At 40.0% G+C, this 27,542-nt stretch overlaps 1 protein-coding gene across 3 annotated transcripts in view; it reads left to right on the forward strand.

Annotated features, from left to right (window-relative positions):
* Positions 1 to 27,542, forward strand: part of MUSK (muscle associated receptor tyrosine kinase) — a 190,271-nt gene that overhangs the window by 134,749 nt on the left and 27,980 nt on the right. For 2 of the 3 annotated variants that reach the window (XM_027839484.1, XM_027839486.1), the window contains 3 exons: positions 7,827 to 7,986; positions 17,293 to 17,299; positions 26,396 to 26,571. In XM_027839484.1, coding sequence (XP_027695285.1) covers positions 7,827 to 7,986; positions 17,293 to 17,299; positions 26,396 to 26,571 — 343 coding nt within the window. Of the gene's footprint in view, positions 1 to 7,826; positions 7,987 to 17,292; positions 17,300 to 22,453; positions 22,721 to 26,395; positions 26,572 to 27,542 lie in introns of all 3 variants that reach the window. The other variant, XM_027839483.1, reaches the window with a different exon arrangement.

Here is a 27,542-nt window from a genome sequence, read left to right on the forward strand (position 1 = left end):
GGGCAGATTTTGACCCTGAACTCAGGTCCTCTTCCTCTGAATCCAGAGTTCTTTCTCATCGTCCTATCTTGCTTCTTATGACCAACCTAGCTTGAGACTGAGACATAGGTTCATATTTTGTAAAGCAAAATAACAATATTTATTGATTATAGGAAAAAAATTCCAAATTTTCACATCTTCATAAATAATGCATCTGTCTTTTCCTAAAAATCACTTGCATTATACGATTTAGCATTGACTTCACAATATTTTAACACATTCTATATTTCATTATCAAACTACACTTATCACATTAGATATCAAGCACGCTTTTTTTATATAAAGAGGCATTTATTTTTCTAATTCTAGCCCTGATTAAACCAATAAGTTACTAATAGGGTCTAAATAACATCAGTTTCCAAGCCACTGAAACTTGTTTATCTCCACATCTTAGGTAAATCTCTCAACCTTTCATAGAAGGTATAGCACATTCCACAGTTGTTTTGCAATAGTCTAAGTTAAACCAACAAACATTTATTAAACATTTACAATGTACTAGGCACTGTACTAAGCTGGGAATACAAAGAAGGGGAAAAACATATAGGTTCATATTAACAGAAAACACAAAACAAGCCACTTCTCTCTCAAGAAGCTCAAATTATTACAGTTACCATACCTAAAATATTTGAACTATTCCAGTGAAAGAGCATGGAAAAAATACCAACGTTCTTTGTTTTACTAGTAGATGAAAGCACAGTACCTTGCATATAGTTAGTGTTTAATTAATGCTTATGGTTTTTACCCACCTTATAGGTTCTTTAAAAGTTTATTTAAACAAATCTTTAAATAAATTCTTTTATGTCTTAAATACCCAGAGAAGCTATTTACAGGAACCTTTTTGTAAAGGAAATAGCTACTCTCTCTATCTGTATTGTTTACTCAGATTTTTGTTCACACAAACCTTTTTTAAAGTTCACTAGTAATGACTGCATATTTTTTAAATTGTGGTCAAATGGTGAGATTAAGACAATAATTTTCTTGGAGAGTGAAGCCTGCTTAACCCGAGACCCAGAATGAAGACAATATGGGACACCTTCTGTTCATTCAATCATTCAACAACCTATGTCATTAAAACCAAGTCATTAAAACACCTATGTGTAAAACATAATGTTGGGATCCATGAGGATCCAGAGAGGCAGCTGGGTGGCACAGTAATTAATCAATCAATAAACATTTTTTAAGTACCTACTATGTGCCAGGCACTGTGCTAAGTGCTGGAGATACCAAAAGAGGCAAAAGACAGTCCCTGCCCTCAAGGAACATACAATCAAATAGGGGAAATAAGCATGCAAACAAAAATACAGGGCTGGAGTCAGGAAGACCTGAGTTCAAATCTAGTCTCAGAGCTTACTAGCTGTGTGACCTTAGGCTTCACTTAACCTTTATTTGCCTCAGTTTCCTCAACTCTACAATGGGGATAATAATAGCACCTATCCCCCAACAGTTGTTGTGAGGATCAGATGAGATAATATTTATTAAGTGCTTAACACAATACCTAATGGGTAATAGGTGCTTAATAAATGTCCTTTTTTCCTTTCCTTCCCCTGACCTATGAGAGATTTAAAAAAAAAAAGATATGTGACAATCTTTGCCATGAGGGAGTTTATAATCTATTACAGTTCTCTATAGGAGATCTAAGGCAAAGACAGTAACTAATAAGAAGTAGATGATGATAAATTCACAAGAGAGGTACAAAGTCTTTCGGAAGTTCAGTGAGAATCTTAAAAAAAATGATTTTTTTAAACAAAAAGTGAATCTCAAACTATACATTGAATAGAACCTCTAATAGCAGCAGCTCTAAATATTGGAGGTCCATCAGAACACTGGCCAACAAGCAACTCTTTTAAAAACTCAGGTTGGAATTCTCCATTTTCCCCACACTGCTTCACCCCTCTTTCCTTTCTAGCCAATCTCCATATTTTCAGTGGCTGTACTCTTTCTATGGAAATGCCTCCAGAACCAATCTGCAGGGCAACATTAACTCTATCATTCATATGATGGGGACACTGGGATAGAGTAAATGAGCTAGATTCATAGATTCATAGACCTCGCATAGATTCAGACATAGCAGGAACCCTTCTAGCTTTGTCTCTGCAACTCCTACTCTTAAGGAGTTATGCTTAGAGATTAAATGACCTGCTATGTGTCACAGAACCTCTATATATCAAAGGCAGAACTTGAACCCAGGCCTTCCTAAGTTCAAGGAGATTTCTTTCAACGTATAATTTGAGATTCATTTTGTGTTAAAAAAAAAAAAGCCATCTTTTCCCACAGTATTCTTATAGACAGCTCTATCTTAGCAGCAGTTAGGTGGTGCAGAGGATAGAACACTGGACCTGGAGTCAGGAAGACCTGAGTTCAAATCCAGTCTTGGATACTTACTAGCTGTGTGACCCTGGGCAAGTCACTTAACTTCTGCTTGCTTTAGTTTCCCTAACTCTAAATTAGGGATAATAATAATAACACTAATCTCCCAGAGTTGTTGGGATCAAATGAGATAATATTTATGAAGTGATAGTACAGTGCTTGGCACATAGTAGGTACTATGTAAATTCTTATTCCCTTCCCCCTAACTACTTAGAGGAACAAAGAGTCACAGAATTAGAAAAGAATTTAGAGAACCTTCTCATTCTAAGATGAAGATATTGCAGCTAGAAAGGTTAGGGATTTGCCCGAGGTCACACAGCTAGTGACAATCAGCCACGTAAATTGGGTTTCTGGACTCAGTCTAGAAAAAGAGCTTTACTCTTTATGACATTTTAATTCAGTTAAATTCAAGGGATATTTAAATAGCTGCTGTGAGCAAAGCTTTCTAATGGGTGGCAGGGGAGATGCAAAGTCTCAATAAGATATCATGGTCACCTTTTTGCAGAAACTGGATAGATGGAGGAGACATGGGGGATTTTGTCCTGTGAAAGCTTTGATACCCCCATCACTGGGTCTAAAATGACCCTAAGTTCATCACACAAAGAATAATGAATTGCAACTTTTTCAGTTGCCCTGGAAACAAAAGTTCAACTTCCTCTAAAGGTCAGCTAAGTCCCCTTTATTGAACAAAAAGTACCCCTATCCCTTCTCCCTTTTCCCTCAGTCAGTCATTACTGGACATTCAGGGAGGAAACTGTAGTTGAAAAGAACAAAGAGAGTGAGATCTCAGCATTTAAAACAAGAAACGGGATTTCCTTTGAAAGGGCATCTCCTCCAAAAGAAAGTGTTTACTTTTTTTCCTGAAATTTACTCAACACCCAAGTGCGAAGAAAATCTTGTATATGTGTGTGGGGTGGAGGTACAGTTATGTCAACAAACAAATCAAAGCCAGGTAAAACTCGGCAAATAGACTAGAGAAAGCTAACAATTATAGCTAGGTTTTGTTGTTATTGTGGATGATGATGACCCTATTTAGAGTTTTCTTGGCAAAGATGGAATGGTCTGCCATTTCCTTCTCCAGCTTATTTTACAGATGAGGAAACTGAGGCAAACTAGGTTACATAACTAGTCCAGGGTCACGCAGCTGGTAAGTGACCGAGGCCAGATTTGAATTCGAGTATTCTTGATTCCAGACCTGGCGTTCCATCAACTATGCCACCTATCTACCCTAAAAAGGGGTCTTATTGTTGTTGAGTCATGTCTGACTCTATATGAACCCATGGACCACAGTGTCCTTAGGGTTTTCTTGGCAAAGATCCTGGAGTGATTTGCCTTTTCCATCTCCAGTGAATTAAGGCAAAGAGAGATTTAGTGACTTGCCTGAGGTCAGAAAGCTAGTAAGTTTCTGAGGCCAGATTGGAACTCAGATCTTCTTGATTCCAGGCCCAGCACTCTATCCACTGAGCCACCTAGCTACCTATACCTAGTTTAGGCAATGCTAAATAATATGCAAAAGCATACTTGAGCAATTTTCTGGTGTTTTCCTGTTGTGTGAGTGCCCCCACACAAATACCTTAGATGTTCCTTATGATAGCTTTAGCAGGCCTGATGGATTTTGGGGGTTAAGACGGGGAAGAAAAGTTCTGTGGTATCTCAGTTCATTCCAGGGACCTTAACCAGATGAGGTTGCTGCAGCTGCCAATCAACCACTGAATAGCTGCCCCCCCCACACTGTTGAAGCAATGAAATTACTTTTTTGTACATTGACCTTTCTATTCTGACATCTCCTCACCAATCATGAAGTGTGGCCCCTGTGAGTGAATCAGAGAGGGGTTATTCCACTTATTCCAGGCCAACCTCCCTGAGTCAGCCTATGGGGTAGACTTGGTTGCGTTAAGAAAAAACAGAGGTTTTGCTGTACTACCCAGACATAATAATATCCTCCATTCACTACTTTACTTTGCCTGGAGAGATGTAGCCTTAACACATCCCTTTGATGATTCCCTCCTAATATGACAGGAGACCAATATGGAAGAGAGAGGAAAGGAGTCTTTTTTTTTAGGTCATTTAAAAATGTTAAACAGTTGCTCAGGATGAACATTGGAGAAAGAAAAACAAACTCTAACCATAACTAACAGTCTTCAGCGCATGAGTCACTCACAGAATAGACCCAGGACTAACCATTTGAAACATAAGGAAAAAGCATTTAGGAGAATTCTTAGCAGGCAGTGGGCCTCTACGACGTTTGCACTTAGGTTAGGGGCTTAACTGTTTCAGCACCTGGATGGGGTCCAGGAGATTATGGGTCTGAGCAAGGAGGAAATTGCTTCTTCTTCTACAAGGCAGGGTTTCAGGGCTCTTAGGAAAGACACAAGGGAAAGATTGAGTTAAGTGTGAGCTGTGAGTGAGCTTTGGAAAAGATCGGGGGATTCCTCTTAATTCATTGCAAAAGGTGGCGGGACTTTGCAAAAGGGTAAATGTCCATTTCAAGAATTCCAGTAGTACAAGACTAAGAGTATGTTATTCACATAACATTATTAGGCATTTGCTTCCAATTTAAAGGGTAGTATAAAAGATTTGGAACTGGATTGAGTGTGGGGATTTTCTCTTTTCTATAATATCACCCTCAAGGAATCTATCAACTTCTGTCATTCAAAAAAAAAATGGTATTGGTGTAATGAGGGAAAAAGCTATATTTAGAGCCTAGGAGACTTGGGTTTGAGTCTTGGCCTGAATGTTTATCATCTATGTGACTCTGAGCAAGTCATTTAATCTTTCTCTGCCTCTGTTTTCCCAACTAAAAATGGAAATAATACTAGTTCTGCAGCCTATCCAGGTGTGAAGAATTTTCTTAATATTATAAACCTAGAGCTTTGAAAAGGATCTCAGGGGCCACCTAATTTGCATCCCCCACCCCATTTAACCAGATGGCCTCAGATTCTTTTCAGCGCATATGCCCAATAACATGCTCAAGATCACACAGGTTTTTTGTTGTTTTTCTTCAGTTGTAGCCCAACTCTGTGACCCCATTTGGGGTTTTCTTGGCAAAGATACTGGAGTGGTTTGCCATTTCTTTCTACAATTCATTTTACAGATGAGGAAACTGAGGTAATCAGGGTTAAGTGACTTGCCCAGGATGACACAGCTATGAAATGTCTCAGGCTGATTTTGAACTTACAAAGATGAGTCTTCCTGATTCCAAGCCTAGTGCTCTATCCACTGCACCACCTAGCAGCCCCTAGTAATCAGCATCAAGTACATGAAAATGACCACATGTTCAACCTGGCATTAGACATCTCCCCCAGATAACAGTAAACTCACACCTCTCCTTAAAACGAAAGCAGAATTTTGTGATTAGTATTAAGGGCAGTGTAAAATCAAGAATTGGAAACTGAAAAAAAAAATTCCAAAGATAATTAAAGCCATCCAGATCTCACTTACTACAGGCAGGACTTGCCGCTGGTCCACATGGTGGTTTTGACCAAAGCCTCCAGAGAGGGAGGAAAAGGAAGCCAGATTCAATCTAGGGTCTCAGAGCCGCTGTTCTGATTCCTCTCCCTTGACCAATATTTTCAGCGTTGCTGGCGGTCTGCTTATCCTCAGGCCAATCTTCCAAACCTTCCCCAGTGACCAGAATAAAAAGGAAGAAAGATTTTTTTTAAAGGTTTGGGGGAAATGGAGAAGAATAGGGCAGAGACCACAAGGGAGAGAGGAGTAGGGGAAAGAAATAGGGAGATAAAGATGAAGGTAAGAAGAAAAGGTTAAAAAAAAGAGACGTCTATAAAAAGTTCATGACTAGAAGGACTAGGAACTTAAGAATAACCACAAAGGAACAAGCAAATTTTTATGTCAATTGATGTACCTGGTCCTTCCTCAGGGAGGGCTTGGTTGAACTAAGCAACCAGACTGCATAATTACACAGATGGAGTTTGCCCCCTGAGATCTCTGGACAAATAAGCGTTTACCCCAAACGGTTAACTAAACGTGTAATATATAGGTAAAAGGCACTGGATCAAAGCAACATCCTAATAACTTAGAGGAAAAGATATCTTTCATATTCTTCTATTCTTCACTTTGGGGGCCTTTTATCATGGGAGCAAAAGTTGAGGGGTAATTATTATCATCAAGACAGCATAGGATAGTGGAAAATCCCTGGATTTGGAGTCAGAAGACCTGGGTTCAAATCCCACCTTTCTTACAGTCTCTGTGACCTCAGGAAAAGTTATTTTATTTTTCTGGCCCTCATTTTTCATATCTGGTCCAAACCAGATGACCTCTAAGGTCCATTCCAACTTGAAATCTTTGATCCAATGAAAATGCTCAATGACTACCCCCTAGACTTTCTTGCTGTTAGGGGAAGGGAGCCCACTGTCTCAGAAAAGTCTGCTGTGCCTGGAAATCACAACACCTTAATTTTTGCAGCAGTTTCATTTCCCTGGGCCTCAGTTTCCTCATATGAAAAACTAGGGCTTTGGTCTAGAACTTTTGGTTTTTCAAATTGTATATTTAGGTTTATGCTACTTGCCCTTCTGCAGGACTGTTATCTATGTTTTTGTTTCTCTTTACAAAGACTTCTCTATTAGCTGTGCTCGGAATAAAAAGATGCAAAACACCTGTAGATGCAGCTGGGAATCATGGCTGGGCTACAAGCCAGCCCAAACAGCCTTTGGGGAAAGGGTTTGAGACAATAAATATATTTATATGGTTCTTTGAGAGGTATTGATGTTAAGCCTCACCTCTGACACATACTGGCTGAATGGCCCCCCGGCAAGTCATCCCAGTGTCCCAGGCAACTGAGACTTTAAGTCCCAGAGGCTTTGTGGACCTGTTTATATGAGGGAGTTTCCACACCTGGCGTTCCCATTCATGAAATTGCTAGTCTCCCAAAACTAAATAAATGAGTAAAACCAGGGGAATTAAAACTTTTTCTTTACAAGGACTCTGTGAGGGTCATTGGAGCATTTGTTTAAATGCACCGAAGAGAACTGAAGGAAATTCAGGAGACACAGACAGGCAGGATAGCTTTGAAACTAATGTGTTGAATGTATTCTATGTTCTTAAAAACGTTACATCTAATAGAAATTCACAGCTTTATATACCATCTTCTGCTTCTGTCCTTTGTATTAGCAACTGCTCATATTTGTTGGTATTGGTCAAATTCAGAATAACAAAAAATACAAACTATTTTTTAAAAAGTGTTAAATTTTAAAAATACATGAATCTTGTTTGGTCAGTAGTATCAGCATCATTCTCCCTGTTCTATTGATGAAGAAAATGTGTTAGTCTAAGTAATTTGCCTAGCGACACACAGCTAGGCTAGACTCTGGCCTTCTAGCTCCAAAGGCCAGTTCAGTTCAGTGATGCAGTATATTTTTAATTTATTGACCTACTTCTTTTTGCTTGTCTGCTTTCCTTGCCAGGTGTCTGCTGGGTCCATTCTAGAAAGTGTGAAAGACCGAGTGATTGATTCCCAGCTGCAGCTGTTGATCACCAAGCCAGGCCTGTTCACTTGCATAGCCACTAACAAGCATGCGGAGAAATTCAGCACCGTGAAGGCAGCAGCCACCATCAGCATATCAGGTATGCCTGGCAGCTCAAGCTTGCACATTCACATTTTGCATTCATCCAGTGGTGAAAGAGGAGGGAAAGGATGGCTCTGCTTTGTAACCTCTTGCACCAGGAAGAATTCCCTTTCCCTCCTCTCCCTGTCCTATTTCTTCTTCTTTGGTTACACACTTCAGAGGCTGATATACCTGTCACTGGGGGCCTATGTATGGTTCCCTTGAAGGATAAGTCCTGGGGGAATCTGTATAAAGCCTTCCACGAAAAATGAAACTCCTTTAATGATTTTCATTCCACCTCAAAGTCATGTGAAAATAGCTAGAATCAGCTCCTCTTACCTTGCTTGGTGTTATGGAAACAGTCCAGGGATCCATGTTGTTGCTCAGCCATGCCCCACTCTCCATGACCCCATTTGGAGTTGTCTTGGCAGAGATACTGCAGTGGTTTGCCATTTCTTTCTCCAGCGCATTTTACAGATGAGGAAAGCGAGGAAAACAGGGTTAAGTGACCTGCCAGGGGTCACATAGCTAGTAAGTGTCTAAGGCCGGATTTGAATTCAAGAAGACTCATCTTCCTGACTCTCGGCCCAGCACTCTAGCTGTAGTCAACTGTCAGGTGTTCACTGTGGTGTTTCATTGTTAGGCATCAGGAGACCGTTAGTTTATAAGCAGATCCATCCTGGGCCAGAGCTGGAAGGGCTTTAAGAGATCATTGAATCCAAAGGTTCTTAACCTTTCTTGTGAGTCATGGACCACTTTAGTTAGCAGTCTCACCTTCTCAGAACAATATTTTCCAATGCATAAAATAAAAATACCTAGGGTTACAAAGAAAATCAGTTACATTGAAATATTTATCAAACTGTTTATAAAAATTAAGTTTGCAGATCTCAGGTTAAGAAGCCCTGATCAAGTCCAACCATCAACTTTAAACAAACCAGGAATCCAACGTCCAGAGAGAAAATGGGGCTTGCCCAGGGTGGCATACCTAGGATGTAGCAGAGGGAGGATTTTAACCCAGATCTTCTGCCCCCAAATCGAGAGTTCTTTCCATTACACCAAGGTGACTTAAGACAGCAGAATTGATGCACCACTGTGGGGAAAAGTGGTGGAATTAGCCTGGCAAAGGTGTCACAAAGAGGGGTCCAGGGGTATGTGTGATGTTTAAGGTTATTTTAAGGTTAATAAAAACTACCAAGAGGCAATGAGATATACCAGCTAGCAAGCCAACCTCAAAGTCAGGAAGAATTAGGTTAGAATCATACTCACTGGGTGACTGAGCAAGTCACATCATTTTTCAGGCTCTGGGCAAGTCTCTAAGATAATAATTGCAGAGAAAGTGCCAGTTGCCCTGGTAGCAAAGGCTTCCTCACCAGGAAGATCCCTATATCGGTGAAATCACAGGCCCAGTCTTTATGCCTATCCCAATAACAGTCAACAGGCATTCATTAAACCCTTTTATGTGACAAGCACTGTGGGGTAAAAGTGCTTAGCTCAGTGCCTGGCACATAGCAGGTGCTTAATAAATGTTTATTGACTGACCAAAAAAGAAAACTTAGTCTAGTGGTGAATTGTCATCCTTAGAACTAGGAATACCAGAGATTGAGTCTCACCTCATACTGTGAAACCTCGGTCAAGTAGCTTAACTTCTCTGTGCTCTCTAGGCAACCCTCTAAAAATATAAGTTGCTTGTGGTGCCATCTTGTATTTGTAGAAGGAATTTCTTCATCCAGGCATTTCCTGTACCAAGTAAAATCCCAGGTCCATTCCTTATTAAACAAACAAAAAAAAAAAGAAAAAAAAATTTCAAAATGGCAATGAGTATGGTGAAAGTAAATTGACCTCCTTTGAGTCTGGAAGACCTGGGTTAGAGTCTTGCCTCTGACAAACTGGCTCTCTGTCCATAGGAAAGTTATTTAATGTTGGTGCCCAAGGCAACTCTCTAGGGCTCTAAGTTACAGAGAAGGTATGGCCTGATTGGTAGAGGCCACAATGGATAGCGGTCTGGGCCTGGACTCATGGTACTAGTTGTATGACCCAGGGCAATTCATTTAACCTCTGCTCACTTCAATTTCCTCCACTCTAAAATGGAATTAATAATAGCACCTACCTCTCAGGATTGTTGTGAGAATAAAAGAAAATAGTATTTGTGAAATGCTTAGTACTATACCTGGCACATTTTTGTTCAGTCATTTTTCAATCATGTCCAACTCTTTGTGTCCCCATTTGAGGTTTTCTTGGCAAAGATACTGGAGTGGTTTGCCATTTCCTTCTCCAGCTCATTTTACAGATGAGGAAACTGAGGCAAGTTGGGTTAAGTAACTTGCTCAGGGTCACGCAGCTAGTAAGTGGTTGAGGCCAGATTTACACTGAAAGTCTTCCTGACTCCAGGCCTGATACTCTATCCGCTGCGTCACCTGGCTGCCCTATCTGCCACATAGTAGGCACTTAATAAATGCTTGTTTTTCTTTGTTTTAATAGTAAACAGTAATAAAATAAAAAAAAATAAATAAAAAAATAAAAGTAATAAATGCTTTGTTTTCCTCCCTATATCTACTGTCTGCGGCTTTAAATTGCAGTATAGTTGCTCCTTTCTGTGCACCTTGAGAAGAGGAGTTTCCTCCCCTAGTCAGACTTAATGAAACCACAGACCTAGGCCAAAACTAAAACAAAATGCAGTGATGTAGTGGAAAAAAGCTGGATTTTGAGGCCCCAGTTCTCCCATCCCCTTCCCCCAATGCCTCCTAGCTATGTGACATTGCTTAGGTAACAACTTTTCCTTGCCTCATTAAAAAAAAAAAAAAGAGTGCAATGAAGTTCTTACTTTCCTAAAGGCAAGGTTCTGGGACAGATTATTTCTCCAATTTCCTTAAAACCCCAAGCTCTATGAATCTGTGATATGCCTCCCCCATAAAGCCTCTCCAAGTATGAATGGGATTTCCAAATATGTAAAGTGTTTATGTAACAGGAAATGTCAGGCTCAGAAAAACTCACCTGATGCTCAGAGCATGTCTGCAAAAGCTCTGCAGGCCAGGTCTTTGCCCAACATGAACTCTGAGAATGCTGGTCTCCTGCCCAGCACCCTGGATGTTGCTATCTGTTGTTGCAATGATAAGGCAGCCGTTGACTTCTCTGCTCTGCACAGAGGATGAGAATTCTCTTCGGATGTCCTGGCTCTTCTGAGCTCACTGGGCCTCCCATCAGTGTTGGGGTCTAAGGAAGGGGCTCTTCCAGCTAATTTTGTCCCTTGAGATATGGGGTATAGTGATGGTCCAGTATGAACTAAGGAGTACTGGAAAATGAATGGATGGAATAATCATTTATATAGCACCTACTATGTGCACTGTGCTTCATAAATATCTCATCTGATCTTTATAACAAAGCTGTGAGTCAGATCCTGTTATCATCTCTGTTTTACAGTTGAGGAAACTGAGGCAAACAAAGGTTAAATGACTGGCCCAAAGTCACACAGCTTATTAGCTGTGCCTGGGGCTAGAGTTTAACTTAGGTCTTTCTGACTCCAGGCCCAGAGCTCTATTCACAGTGCAACGAGCTGCCTCAAGTGCCTTTTGGATCCACAAAACTTTCGTCTCCAGTAAACAGTTCAGTGTTCATTCGATAAAATATTCATTATGTTATTCCCACAGTAAAAGCTTTCCTCCCACTTAGGTAAAGCATGTCTGTCTCTGTCTTCTCCAGGCATCCCCTGAATTGTCGTAGAACTTTATACTGGGATATTAACTCAAGTCTTTCTAAATGAAATAGGTAACAGAGTTGGGCACTAGAACACAACCACGCATCTTTCCTCCCTCCAATCCCCATGTGTCTTATTTCACACTTAAGCAGATCAGATATAGTGGAAAGAGCACAGACTTCCGGACTCAGAGGACCTGGATTCAAATCTGGTCTTGGAAGCTTACTACTTGTGAGACCTTGGACAAGTCATTTAACTTCTTTGGGACTCAGTTTCCTTATCTGTAAGAGGAGAGGGTTGAAGTAGATGGCCTCTGAGGCCCCTTCCCTCCAGATCTATGAAACCTAATGCAATATAATGTGAAAACAATACCTCTGAACTAACACATGAAGTTGACATGTCATCAGATTCATGTGGGAAAAACAAGGTTTTATATATATGTATGTATACATACACATACATGTGTGTATGTATATATACACACAGATGTACATATGTGTGCGTACCTAGACATGTGTGTGTACCCATGGGTGTACATGTATACATATATGTAAGTATTTTATCTGTATGTATATATGTTTAACCAGGCCGCTCCTTAAGAAATGGGAGCCTGGTTTGAGAAGATGTCCCTATACAAATATTGAATGAGATTACATGATGAAGCGGATAGAATGTCCCAAATTTTAATCCCGCCTCTGATATTTGCTAGCTGTGTAACTGGGAAAATCACTTAACCTTTCTGAGCCTCAGTTTCCTCCTCTATAAAATGGGAAGGTTTGTTCCTTTAGTAGCTACCTCGCAGAATGGTTGCTTCTCTTTTCTTTGCTCATTCAGCTTCCTCTGGTAACATTTTTGACATGAAAGAACTTATTTAGAACCCCAAAGCTCTAAGATGAGAACAGGGAACTCTAGCCAAGAAAGTTGCTTAGAAAACAAAAGAGAACAGTAATTTTTGAGAATGGTGACTTCAGTGAAGCTTTCTGTTCTCAGGGAAGTACTGAGCATTTTTGAATTCAAGCCATTTGGAACTCATTGAGGGGCAACTTCTCACTCCATAGTCAAGCAGCAGGAAAACCTCCCTTTCTTGTTCACATAGTCCAATGAGATCAAATTTGTAAAATGTTTTGCAAATTCTAAAAACACCATCTCATCAACCAAGATAATAATATCATTTAATTTGTCACATTTCCCCACGGAAAAGGCAGTGACTTAGCATGTGCCCTGGGTAGATTTAGAGTTACTTTTATCTGCTGCTATCAAATGAACAAAATGGCAGACCCATCAGACGTATAGGCTTTTTTGTTAAGGAAGTGACTCCTATACCTAACATCATTTTTCCAAAGTGATGATGCATGCAAGATGATGTTGAAAAAGTCAGATGAAGATCTTTTACAACCTTCTGTCTTTGGATGTTTTTGTCCATTTTTCACATTCACTCTACTAGGGAAACTGGAGATGAGAAAAGCTAGAAGCGGGAGGTCCTTGAGAAGACATTTCTGCCTGGGCTTTTTTTTTGTGTGTGTGAGTGTTTGGATGCCAACAACAATAATAAAAATAAAACAACTCACTTCTCATTAGGCATTTTCCTCCTGGTTTCCCAGTCCCGGTGTATTGCCTGAGGGAAATTAGATCCACATGTTCCTGACACATTCCCATTTGTTGTAACTCATCAAAAGGTTCTTTCATAAACATGACTTGGAGTGTGAGAACCTGGAGGAGCAGCCTCTTGAATCCCTTTGAACCAGGAAGTTACTTTTCTCACCCTTACCCTCTCTTCCCTAAATCCCAGCCCCTAAAGGCTCAAGTTGCATCCTAAATTTGGAACCAGGTCAATGTGAAGGGGATATTTGGCAAAAAATGTTCTCCTTGTCCTCAGGAGAAGCACTCGTCTGTCTGACGGAAATACAGTGGGATCCAGGAGGGAAACAGCATAATATAGGAGAAAGGGTACTGGATCAGGGGTCAGTAGACCCACGTTCTAATCTACTTCTACTACGTATTAACTATGGGACTTCGGGCAAGTCCCTGGACCTCTCCTTATCTGTAAAACGAGAGGATTGGTTTTTGAAGGTTTTTAACATGGATCCATGGATAGATTTCAGGGTATCCATGAACTTGAAAGGGAAAAAAAAATTACATCTTTATTTTCACCAGTCTCTAAGTGAAAACTAGCATTTCCTTCAATTATTTAAAAATATTATTCTAATACGGGATTTTGTTTTAAAAACTATTTGCTGTCCCAGCCAATGCTAAAATGTCATGGCCGCTGCCCCAGCACCATTCGTTGCTTGCCAGCTACCCTCCAGAGCAAAACTCAGGGGTGGGGGATGTCATCAATCTGCCCCTTTCTGTCTAAAGGTGAGACCTCCCCGAGCCTGGCCAGGATGTCTAGGGAGAAAGCATCTGTATCCTTCCTGCAGAGTGATCCCAATCCTCCACCTCAGCACCCTGCAAGTCCAGAAGTCAATCATGGTACTTTTGAATTGGCCAAACTAATATAAGAAATGGGAGATAAGCTGTATTTTGAATACCTAGTTTATATTTTCCAGTGCAACCTGAAGCTGACTTGACAGATGGCTTTAACACTGAAGACCCTCAGTATGTCCACATTTCATCAATAAGAGATTGTAAAAGGGTTGAGTAAAGAAACTTCTTATGAGGCTTAGAAGGAGCTTTTCAATGAATGTTTTTAAACAAGGAAGATCCATGTCAGAAAACAATTTGCCTTGGAGGTTTATCAGGAACCATTCTTTTTTTTTTTTTTTTTTGGTGAGACAATTGGGGTTAAGTGACTTACCCAGGGTCACACAGCTAGTAAGCGTCAAGTGTCTGAGGCCGAATTTGAAGTCAGGTCCTCCTGACTCCAAGGCTGGAGCTCTATCCACTGTGCCACATAGCTGCTCCCTGGAGCCATTCTTTTCAACCATAGAACATCATCAATGGCAAAATCCACTAAAAACCACAAGGATGCTGGGAACAGGAATTTTTTGTTCCATTTCAGCATTTTTCACCAAGGTTCAGTATGGAAAACTAATGTGAACATGAATGAATGCTACTTGTCACTACAAGCACAAATAAAATATCTCTACCTTGTGAACAAAGTCTCAGCTCTAAAACAACAGGATTTTTACTTACATCTGCTTTATGTGACTTGCCTAGGGTCACACAGCTAGTAAGTGTCTGAGGTCACATTTGAATTCAGTTCCTCCTCACTCCAGTGCCAATACTCTATCCACTATCCACTCTATACACTATCCACTATGCTTTAACGTGCTGCATATATTGAAAGACCAGTGATTTCCAACTGCATGTGTACGTAAAGAACTGGTTTCTTAACCAACAGTAACATTTTAGACCTCACCTGAACTCTCCGTGAAATGATGACTGATTACTTACACAAAGTATATTATGAATTGGACTAGCTTAGTTTCTTTTAGATGTAATTAGTACATGAATTTGAAAGAAAATGTTTTTTTGCAAGAAAGGCTATTGTCGGTTTAAGAAACAGGCCAAAGATAAAATTTGACAAATTGGTATTGCAGGCAGGAATTGTCTCTTCCCCCCTCCCCCAAACTCCTCATGAAATCTCTGTATCTGAGTTGTTTGCTGAACAATAGGTTATATTTAGAATCTGAAATATTGAGGAAGATGTTAATTGCCAACTTTAAAAGTTAGATACCAAAGGCAAACTTCCCCGCCTTTTTTTTAATCATCAAATAGTTTTCCTCCAGTGACATAACAAAGCTGAGCCTATTTTGCTGACTTTTCCAAATCAGCTCAGAAATTCCAAATGGTAGCTCTGTTCGTTTACTGGTAACAATGCTTATTTCCACATGAAAGAACTTGTTTAGACTCCCAATATTCTGGCATGAATAGAGGGAAGTGTGACTGAGGAAACTGCTGTGAAAATCATAGAGGAACATTAATTTGTGATGGTGGTGACTTCTGAATAGCTTTCCATTCTGAGGGAAGTATTGAACATCTTTAAATTGAGGCCATTTGCTATTGCGGGGCAATTTCTCATCATTCCACAGCAAAGCAACAGGGTAATGGACTAAGACCCAAAACAAGGCAGAAAAAAGAAACTAAACCACAGCTCTGAGGTATAAAGAATTTTCTTGCCTTGCCCCCAACTACGCTCTATGATTTTGAGGAGAAAACATAAGTTATTTTTTCTATATATAATTCTCTCTACTTCTTAGAAAGTCCTGAACTTCCTCTACAAGCTTAGTGAAAAGGAAATGAAAGTATCAATAGGGAAGCAACATGGTATCATGAATAGAAAGCTGGCCTCAGAGTCAGGAAGACTACTGACTCACATTGGTGGGTAAGCCTAGGCAAGTTACTTAACCTCTCATTGTGCCAAGCAATGTTTTAGGATTCTAAGATTCATGAAAGGTGCTACTCTGTTTTGATAAAGGAAGTTCCTAATCAGGAATTCCCTATGTGGATGATATTACAAGTCTGGTAAAAGATGGAAGGAGAAGAGTAGAAGTAGAGAGAGGTAGAGAGAGAGAGAGAAAGTGAGCTCACGAGCACAAGAGTTAATAAGTAGATAGCTTATTAGATAAGGGAGGTAAGAGTCATCTTTGTGGGAAATAAATGGAAGTTGAGGGGCAGCTAGGTGGCGCAGTAGATAGAGCACCAGCCCTGGATTCAGGAGGACATGAGTTCAAATCTGGCCTCAGACACATAACACTTAACTAGCTGTGTGACCCTGGGCAAGTCACTTAACTCTATTGCCTGGCCAAAAATAAATAAATAAATAAATGGAAGTTGGTAGCAACAGATCTAGCATCTCTTCAATTCAACTCAACAAGCATTAAGTGCCTACTATGTGCCAGGCATTGAGGATATAAATATGAAAAAAGAAATAGTCCTTGTCCTCGTGAAACTTAGGTTCAATGGTTTCTTCATGCTTGAGCCTATAATGCACCTGAAGTCTTCAGTAGTTCTGAAAGGGACTGCTGCTCATGTTAGACAACAGAATGACTCCAGGGAGGAAGGATACTGTGGGCTTCAGTGCTGCCAATGTTCACAATTGTGGGCGCAATAACTACATAACTTCTTGTTTTTCCTCCCCTTCCAATGATCACCCCAACTTTATTGGTGAAAAATACCTGGTGGTGGGGAGAATAGATGGAAATTAATTCTACCTACAAAATCAGTATATACTGATGACACTAATGGTTGACTCCACCCACTGATAACCATCCGATCATCAAGAATTTGGATGCCCAATACTTTCCCACTGCTCCTTTTCCCCCAAACTCACATGTCAACCTAGGGACAAGTCTTAAATGTAACTGCGATCATAGGAGACCTCAGAGGCCATCAAGTATAACTTCTCGTTTTACAGATGAGGAAACTGAGGCCCAGGAAAGTCAAATGACTTACCTGAGAGCAAAAGGAATATAAGCAGCAAAAGCAAGATTTGAATCCAGGTCCTTTGACTCCAGAGGCACTACAATTTCCATGGTGACCACATCTTGTAACTTAGAGTCAAAGCTTCTCAAAAGTTAGAAATTATCTAGTGGTAATAGGACAAAGGAAGTAAGAACTCACTAATTCTTTTTCTCTTTTCCTCCTTCATCTGGTGGTTGCCTGTGGGGCCTTCCTTTCCTGTTCACATAGCATGGAGGTAAGAAAATTGCTCAATGACACCCATATTCTTTGGGTGGCAAGAGTCTTTAAAATGCTTTTTGTTCCTCTTCTCTTGCCACAATTTCAGCTCTGAAGATGAATAAAGAAAGAAGATTAAAAGTCGTAAGATAACTGCACATTTATCATGGCAGGATCATTCCTAGTTTCTACCCACAGAGTTCCCATTCATTCATGGGCACCTAAAATGTGCATAGCACTGTGTTAGGTACAGTCAAAACTTTACACAATGGTTTTTCTCTTCCATGAACTTACAATCAAATTTGGTAGCTAAGGATGTTAAATTCTATCGTACTTACCTTGATACATCCATGATCTCTATGTGATTTAGTGGAGGTCTCAGAATGGGGGAGACCTGGGATGGACTCTCTGCTCTGACTATTGAGAGTGTGACTCTGGGCAAGTCAACCAGTCTCCCAGCCTTGGTTTCCATATCTATAAAATGGGAATAATAATATTTTCATTGCCTACCTCACAGAGTTGTTATGAGAAGGAAAAAAAATGCTTTGTAAAAATATTTTTAATTAGAGAACCAAACACGATTTTATTCCCCAGGATATAAATGTCACCAAAAAGTTATTATAAAATATTGATAATATATTTTGGGCCAATGAAGCCATTCTGACATGCATATCCTTTTCTTTAAAATTCACATCCACAATAGCTTCTTCCTCAAAATCTCTGTATTTTCTTATTCATTTCTAAAACCCTCTTCCTGATGTTCCCTTTTATGTCTCATATTATTTTTTAAAAATTAAAGCTTTTCTCATATACATGATACTTACTAGCTGTGTGACCCTAGGCAAGTCACTTAACCCCATTGCCTCATCAAAAAAAAAGAAAATGTAAAGCTTTTTCCTTGCTCATCATCATGACTTTCCAATGTCTTCCCTCCCCTCAAAGAATCCTCCATAATAAACTTTAAGGCTGATTTCTAAATAAGGTCTTTTTATCTTGTCAGGATGGGTAGTCTTATAACCCCTCCATGCTTTCTCATCCTATACCATTCTTGCTTGCATTTTCCCATATTTCCTCATATTAGAGGCATCTGAATTAGCATTTAAGAGGTACTGAGCAGTACTTGGGCTATCCATATGTTAATAACAAAATGAGTTTAATGACAAAATGACAACACCAGGGCTGTGAAAAAAAAAGGCAGTATCATATTTAGGACCAAATGAGTGTCAGCAACAATAAATTCCCTAAGCTCTTGTCTCTTCCAGTTGTGGAGCTAAATGTAAAGTATTGGATGCTCTGCAGGCATATGAAAAGGATTTAGGGGAGAGAAGCAAGGACAGAAAGCATTATTCTATGCAATATCAAAACAAGGAAGTAACCTAGTAACAGAAAGATGAAGAGAAAGTCAAAGACCCATGGATACCACTGAAAATACTAGAAACGCTCATTCAGCAAAGCCAGCATCGGTTTGTTGTTCCCTAATATGCAACCACTAGATTTGGGGGATGGGAAAAGAGAGCAGTGAGGTAAAAGATAATGGTAGGTAGGAAGCCCTGGAAGGGCTGGTGAGCAACAGTTAGAGAGTAAGGAAAGAAAAGCTAACAAATAGTACCACTGACCATTCCAAAATAGCAAGCATGTTGTGAACTGATCTCTGTGACCTCCGTTCAACTGGTGGAATGAGCAACAAGGACAGCTGCTGTGCATACTGCTGCTACCCGGCTCCCTGGCAGAGACACTGAGTTCCACATAGAAGATCTACTTTGATTGGGCAAGGATTTGGCTTCTTTTCACTTTGCAAATGACAACTGTGGAAATCAATGGGAATGCTTTGCATTCATTTTCTGTCCAAATCCTGGCTAAGAGCTATGAGAATATTAACCTTATAGTGTATGGGAGAAGGAGAGGAGCTAGGGAATTGCACTGAGTGACCCTTCAAGGAAATTGATTATTGAGTTTCCCTTAGTGAGCTGTGAGACTGGAGCCTTAAAGACCTCTTTATATGGAAAGGTAGGGAAGAGGGGTAAGGTGAACCTCTTATTGGGGGTGGCGGGCGGAGGCTCAGGCAACTAGGAAGGACATCTGAGACTGTGGCCTTGTAACAAGAGGACTGCTTCCTGACCCCTTTCACAAGCCCTGTGGAACTGAACCAAGCACACAGTGTTGCAAGAAGGTCCATAGAGCAAAGGAACCAGATAGTGGTTTGGCCAGGTGCCGTGGGGTTGTATAGCCAGCCACTAGGAACTAAAAGAAGCCCAAGCACCCCAGGTCATTTTTGGAAAGTTGTCACAGAGATTTCCTTTTGATTAAGGAGAGACAACAACACATTGCATGGAATGTGGATGAGGGGTAACTTGATTCTGAGTAGCAGAGCTGGCCCACTGTGGTACCTTGAACAAAATCCCCCTCATTTCTTTCTGACTCAGCATCTTCACTTTAAAAATGAAGATGGCAACACTCATTCTTTGGTCCCTTATTATAACCTTTCTTGGTCAGAAAGATCCATTTTCTACAGGGGTGGGGGGGAGATGGAGAACAATCTAAGTCATTTACATTAAAGTCACTTTCTGAATATTTAGATTGTACTACCAAATTTCTTGCTCTGGAACTCCATATTTGCAATGAGGCACAGAATCTAAGAGTCAGAAGGGAGATTATAGACTGACTCATCGCACCAGAATCAGAATCCCTTTTACCAAATCCCAACAAAGTATCATCCAGCTTCAGTCTGAGGACCACCAACCAGAGCGACCCCACTCATTCCCAAGGCAGCTCATTCCACTTCAGGATAGATAGCTATAATTACTTAAAACAAACAAAAAAGATTAGCCATGCCTGAAATAAATCTGCTTCTCTGCAGCTTTCACATGCTGCTCCTAATTCTGCCCCCCTCTAGGACTAGACACGATAAATGAAGTTCCCTGCCCACATGACAGTCCATGTCACGATGTTGACCCATGACTCTGGTTGTCCCTCAGGCCTGGAATACTCTTCTTCCTCCACTTCAACTACTGAACCTCCCTGGCTTCCTTTAAGTCCTAACTAAAATCCCAGTTCTTTCAGAAAGCCTTTTCCAATTCCTCTTAATTCTAGTGCCTTCCCTCTGTTAATTATTTCCTATTTATCCTGTATATAGCTTGCTTTGTATTTATATGTTCATATGTCTCCCGCATTAGAATGTAAGCTACAGGAGGGTAGGGACTGTCTTTTGTCTCTTTTTGTATCCCTAAAACTTGACACAGTGCCTATAGTAAGTACTTGATCATTTTTTTTTAAATTGAATGTTGAATCTATAGTCCACAAAAACCCCTAGATAGTTTTCAAAAGAACTATTGTCTGGCCATACTTCCCCATCCTCTATTTATGAAGTCATTTTTGTTTTCGTTTTAAAACCAAGAACTGAACTTCACTTTTATTCCTATTAAATTACATCCTATTTGATTCCTCCCACTGTTCCAAACTGTTTGTATTTTTTGGACCCTGGCTCTGCCATCCAATATGTTAGTTCAGGTTCTCAGTTTCCTGTCCCCTGCAAATTTTACCAGCATGTATATATGCCTGCATTCAAGTCAGTGATAAAAATGTTGAACAGAGCGGGCCAAGGGCAGATCCCTGGATGAGTGACATTTCTCCAATTTGACCTCAACTCATTAATGATTTTTCTTTGGGTCTGGTCATTCAAATAATATCAAATCTACCTAACTAAGAGAAGAAGATGAATCTCTTCATCTTATCCAAAATATACCATGAGATATTATTAAAGGTTTTGCTGAAATATAAGTGTATTTTACATTAACTGCATTCCCCTTATCTAGTAATCTAGTAACCCTAACAAAAAAGAAAATGAGGTTAGTCTGGCATCACTGTTCCTTGAGTAAACCTGGCTGACTTTTAGTGTTCACTGCTTCCCTTTCTAAGTGCTTAGCTACGATTTCCTCAATAATGTTTTCCTAGAAATCTTGCCAGCTATAGAAGTAAGCTTATTGGTCAGTAATTTGCAGATTTCTCTCTTTTTTTTTAAATTAGGAAAACATTTTTCCCTTCTCCAGTGCTGTGGCTCCTCTGCCTTTTTTCCAAAATCTGTCAAAGATCACTAACTGCTGCTCAGTAATAGTATCTGCCAGTTCTTTCAATACTTTAAGATACAAATCATATGGGGATGGTGACTGGAACTCCTTAAGAGCAGCAAGATGTCATCTTTATCTTTGGGAAACTCAACGAATATAGCAATATAGCATCTCACTCGGTTACGTTAAATTATGTTTAATTTGAATCTATAGCCTGGTATGCAAGAACTTTCACAATCTGGCATTTTCTTTCAAACCTGTCTCACATATATACTGTCCCCTGTGGCCAGTCAGTTACTGTTCCCCATACATTCCCTGCTTTTTTTCCATCTCTATAATCTTTTCTGTCCCTGCACTGTCTTCTTCCTTTTCCCCCATCACAACCTCTTAAAATTCTACTCATTTTAAAATCACACCTCCCTCAAAAAGTTTTCCCTGATTTTTCCAGTCAAGATCTTTTTTATACCACTTGGTATTTCCCTTATGCAATTATATCAGATTATTTTGTATGATAATTATTTTTTCATGTACTGAATCCCCCTACTGGATGGTAAATTCCAGGAAGGCAGGAGCTATCCCTTATCTAAACTTTGTTTCTGTTCCTTACCTCCTTCATGTCCTATCATAGTATCTGCACCCAATAGAGAGACTGGATCTATATCTAGAGCTCTGAATAAGAAACTTCCTTTACTAATACCTTCTTGGCAACTTATGGTCATAGAGAGTTTCATAGAGTAACTAAGAGTTTAAGTGACTTGCTGGGACCACACAACTGGGAAATGTCAGAGTTAGAACTTGAACCTAGGTCTTCCTGGATCTGAGGTCAAGTCTCCATGGAAATCAATTATATTGAAACACAGTTATCAATATAGAAAAAATCAAGCTTATGGACCTTAAGTAGAGAATGCTTTCATGTCACAAATATTGAATTGAAACAAATTCTAATCTTATATGTAAAATGGTGAATGCAGTAAGTAGATTATGGCACTGCTTTTTTTTTTTTCCGCTCTCTGGTTTTTCTCCTGCCTCTAGGATACATATTTGGAACAAAATAGTCTGAATGCCAAGAAGTAGCATGTGCTTGGGAACTTTGTTCATTACTTTTTCAGTAAACTGCACCAAGAAGATCCAGGTTACTGCAGTACCTATAGAGGTGAGGTTTGTGGGGCTGTCTTGGCAAAGGATGCCCTTGTTTTCTACAACTCCACCTATGGGGACCCAGAGGACACCCAAGAGTTTCTCGTCCAAACCATCTGGAGTGACTTGAAGGAGCTGAGTTCACTCTGTCGGCCAGCTATGGAGACTCTGCTCTGTAACCACATCTTCCAGGGCTGCAACCCTGCTGGATTTATGCCAGCTCCTAAACCTTTATGCCGGTAAGAGATTTTCCACTGATTGGTATGTGCATGTACATATTTACTAGAAGAAACCAGAGATGGTGTTTCAGAAAAGCAGAAAAGGTTGTGAGCAAGAGTGAACCAAATGATCAGCTTTCGTGTGTTTGGAACAGAGTATATTTGACCCAAGTTAGGCTTTATTAAGCCTTCTGTGTTAATGATAGGTGGTGCTGATTGGCCATGGGAGAAAAAGAATAAAAGAGTTTCCTGTACTGTTAAATCAGAAAAATAATGTTATGTTGATTTTTTTGGACAGGAGTGGGGAGCGGTGTGTAGACTTGTAATTTCATTAGGGTAGCAAACTCCCAGTGTGGAAACTCCCTTCACTGTGGCAGATCATCAGCCATTCATCTGCAACTTACAGTCTTAGAGAGTTGCCTGGGAACACTGTGAGGTTAAATGACTATCTTCAGTTTTACGTCAGAGGCAAGAAAAAAGGAAGGAACGAAGGAAGAGAGGGATGGAAGGAAGGAAGGATAGAGGAGCAAGGGAAGAAGGAAGAAGCACCTACTATGTGCCAGGCACTGGACTAAGCAAATATTATCTCATTTGATCTTCACAACGGCCCTGGGAGGGAGGTACTATTATTATCCCCATTTTATGGTTGAGGAAACTAAAGCAAGCAGGGAGTAAGTGACTTGTCCAGGATCACACAACTAGAAAGTATCTGAGGTTGGATTTGAACTCGGGTCTTCCTGACTCAGTGATCTATCTTCTTCACTGCCTATCTAACACTTACTGGTTGTGTTACTTCTAAGCCTATTTCATCATCTATAAAGCAACTCTTAAATGTATATAGTACTTTAAGATTTGAAAACACTGGGGCAGCTAGGTGAGGCAGTGGACAGAGTATTGGCCCTGGAGTCAGAAAGACCTGGGTTCAAATCTGGCCTCAGGCACTTATTAGCTAAGTGACCCTGGGAAAGTCACTTAACCCTAATTGCCTCCCCTCAAAAAAAGAAAACTCTTTACATAAATGATCTCACTAATGTAGAGGAAGCATGGTATAATGGATAGAGAGTCAGGATGACTTTGATTAAGACCTAGCTCAGAGATCCTCCCTTTGTGGCCCTGGGTAAGTCCCTTCCTTATTCAGTGTCCCCATAAAATTGTCTAAGACTATAAGCTGCAAAACAGTTATTGATTGATCTGTATTGGGAGAGAGAGTTAGCTCAATACGAGCCTCCCATTCCATTGAAACCACAGGTTCAGACAAAAAAAAACAATTAAAATGGAGATAATCACACTTGCTCTACCTGCCATAATGAATGGTTATGAGGAAAGTACTTTATGAATATGAACTGCTCTAGGCAAAATATATTCTTACTGAAGCCTGTGAGTGATAGCATACAATAGAGTATTGTGGGCACATACTTCTTCATCCCTTACCACCACTTTAAGAGGCAGAATCTGTCTGTTAATGTCCCACATTTGCCAGAAGTTTTGGATTTTCTCCATTCAGGGCTTATTTCCTGTCTTCCAATCAGTTCATGTGAGGTCCTGCAGCCCTGTAGCCATCCCTAACCAAAGGATTCCTGCATATAATAAATAGAAGGTATAACCAGCAAAGGAAGGTGAAGACAGCTACTCCCCAACCTTGTCATCAGCACCCCATCATAACCAACAATCACCATTGCTGTGGATGCTGGGATAATTATCATGCTTATAAAGTGACTCAAAGGCTTTTAACCAATTCCACTATCCTCAGATCAGATTACTGTAGCACTCAACAATTCTGACACCTGTTTGATGCAAATAATTCATTAGGATATAAAGAGGTTTTAAAAACAATCATTTATATGAACTTGAAACAAAACTAATCAGGCATACTTTAAAATGAACCTCCATTAACAATTGTCCAATAACAATTTATCAGTTCCTCTCTCTGATGTTCCCTTTCCATTTTCTTTATATCTGTGTATGCACTCCACAAACAAACACACACACACACACATTCTTTTAAAAAGGCATGTGAAGGGGCAGCTAGGTGGTGCAGTGGATAGAGCACTGGCCCTGAAGTCAGGAGGACCTGAGTTCAAATCCGGCCTCAGACCAAACACTTGACACTTACTAGCTGTGTGACCCTGGGCAAGTCACTTAACCCAAATTGCCTAAAAAATAAAAAATAAAATAAATAAATAAATTGTAATCATAAAAAGGCATGTGAAGCACCATGCTTTGCATAGTAGATAAAGTCAGGAAGACCCAAGTTCAAGATATACCTTTGACACTTAGTAGCTGTGTGATCCTTGGCAAATCATTTAGTCTTTCAGTAACTCAGGTAACTTTCTAGGACTCTAGGACTGGTAGTGCAGTGGATAAAGTACCAGGCCTAGAGCCAGGAAGACTCTTCCTGAGTTCAAATCTGGCCTCAGACATTTACTAATTGTGTGACCCTGGGCAAGTCACTTACCCCGTTTGCCTCAGTTTCCTCATCTGTAAAATGAGCTGGAGAACAACATGGCAAACCACTACAGTACTTTTCCAAGAAAACCTCAAACGGGATCATGAAGAGTCAGACGTGATTGAAAACAATAGAAGAGTAGTTGATCTGTCTTGGTGGAGGGAGTTTCCTCATCAGGAGTTCCCTGTTTTAAGAAAAATCACTGATCTAGACCAACACAACAAAAAAATAAGTAGGTTGATACCTACTTTATATGTACAAACTATTCTTCTGTTGTTGCTTTCTTAATTTTGCACTATGACATTTTTATATTCCTGATATTTGTCGCCTTATTGGAACCATAAGCATTCTGTTAGACAAGGTGCCCAAATGTCTTGGTGCATTTTTGTTTCACACTTTTAAAACTGCACCAAAACTTTTGGGACACAGTTTCTATCACAGTTTGTGCAGCCAGCCCTCTGGACATTTAGGTAGTTTGTAGTTTTACAGATTAGGTCACGGACGTCTAGACACCTGAAGGGACTCATTCAAAGTCACAGAAGAGGGTTGGAGATAGGATTCGAACCCTGATCATCGGACTCCAGAGCTAGAGCTCTCACCACTGTGCTGTGCTATCTTCTGAGAGAGGCCTCACTTTTGTATTTTGGTCAAAATCTTGGAGCAAGAATCTAAAATGTAGCTAGCAAAAATCAAGAACCCAGGAACTGCGCTCCCAAGTTGGCAATATAGAAAGAGATAGAGTGGTTCAGCAGAATGAACCCTGGAACTGGATTCAAATTCTGCGTCTGGCACCCAGTACGACCATGGCATTAGTCATAATTTAACCTCTCTAAATTTCAGATGGCCTCTGAGATTTGTGATCCTAATTCTAAAAGAATATATTTATGGCAGCTAATTATTCCTCATTATTCTTCTAAAATGATTGACATTGGGGCTACCATACAAACATACAGCCTGTTTTGTTCCATATTTGTAGATACTCCCTGCTTTGTAATTCTGGGCTGGAGAACTACTTGTGTTGAAAAACCAAGCTATGCCACTAGAATACCCACAATGGAAGATTGTGTGTTCCCAGTAAAGCTTCCTATAACTTAGAGTAAAAGAATAAATTCAAAACCCTTCTTGGAAGGAGAATCAGCTGCTCTGCCATGTTGTTTTGAAAACACAGTATATAAATTATACCTTAAATACTGCACTAACTTGACCCTCTTTAAACAGTTCCTCTCACTGTTCTCCATAAAATGTTTCAGAGAGCACTGCCTGGCTGTAAAGGATCTATTCTGCACAAAGGAATGGTTGACACTGGAAGAAAAATCCCACAGAGGCCTGTACAAATCTGGACTGCATCTGCTGACTTTGCCTGAATGCACCAAGCTTCCCAGCATGCACAGGGAGCCCATGGCTTGTATAAAAGTGCCACATTTAGGTAATGCAGAATCCTCTGTCTCAGAGGTTCTTTTTTTTTTTTTTTTTGAGGCAATTTGGGTTAAGTGATTTGCTCCTGGTCACACAGCTAGTAAGCATTATGTGTCTGAGGTCAGATTTGAACTCAGGTCCTCCTAACTCCAAGACCAGTGCCCTATCTACTGCCCCACCTAGATGCCCCATCAGAGGTTCTTAACCTGTAGCCCACGAACTTTTTTTTTAAAAAAGTATTTTGATAACTGTGTATCAGTATAATTGGTCTCCTGTTTATTCTTATGTATTTTATTTCATGTATTTAAAAATACTATGCTAAAGGGATCCATGACACCCCGCCCCACGAAAAAAAAATAGATTAAGAACCCCTGCTTTACCTAGTATTTAGAAGAGACTAAGAGGGATGTGTTCCAGGAGCCAAGTTACACTCATGAATTGACTCTTTCTTTCCTCAGGATAAAAGGAAAATTAGAATACCTAGTTTAAAAGGTCATTGTAAAAAATAAATAAATTCATTTGAAACCTATTGGAGTCTTCATCCTTACCTGGAGCCTGGCCTTACTTCAGAGTGGATCTTTACCAGATCTGAGTAACTTTCTTTGGAATGTTGAGAGCAAAAGCTAGGACTTGCCCTGGGTTGACCTAGTCAGAGGAGGGAAGGACTAAGATCCCCTTAAAAAAAAACAAAAAAAACAAAAAAAACAACTCTCCAGAGCAGCTTGAAGCAGATATTTAAGCAAAAATCCCCATTACCATGTGCTCCAAACTGCTGACCTCACCAAACAAAGTTGATCAGCTCCATGTTGCCATAATGAGCTTTATAAGTGGCCAAGTGGTTATCCCAAACATCTGGGGTGATTTCGGGGAAATCTATCTTTCTCATGAGTGGGAAAGAATGCTTTCCCGCTACATACTGTAAAGCTGAGAAATGATTTGTATTTCTTAATGAGCTCTCACAGAATAATTGGAAAACCTACT

The sequence above is a fragment of the Vombatus ursinus genome, unplaced genomic scaffold (genome assembly GCF_900497805.2).
Source record: "Vombatus ursinus unplaced genomic scaffold, bare-nosed wombat genome assembly UNPS02014832.1, whole genome shotgun sequence".
Taxonomy (NCBI): domain Eukaryota; kingdom Metazoa; phylum Chordata; class Mammalia; order Diprotodontia; family Vombatidae; genus Vombatus; species Vombatus ursinus.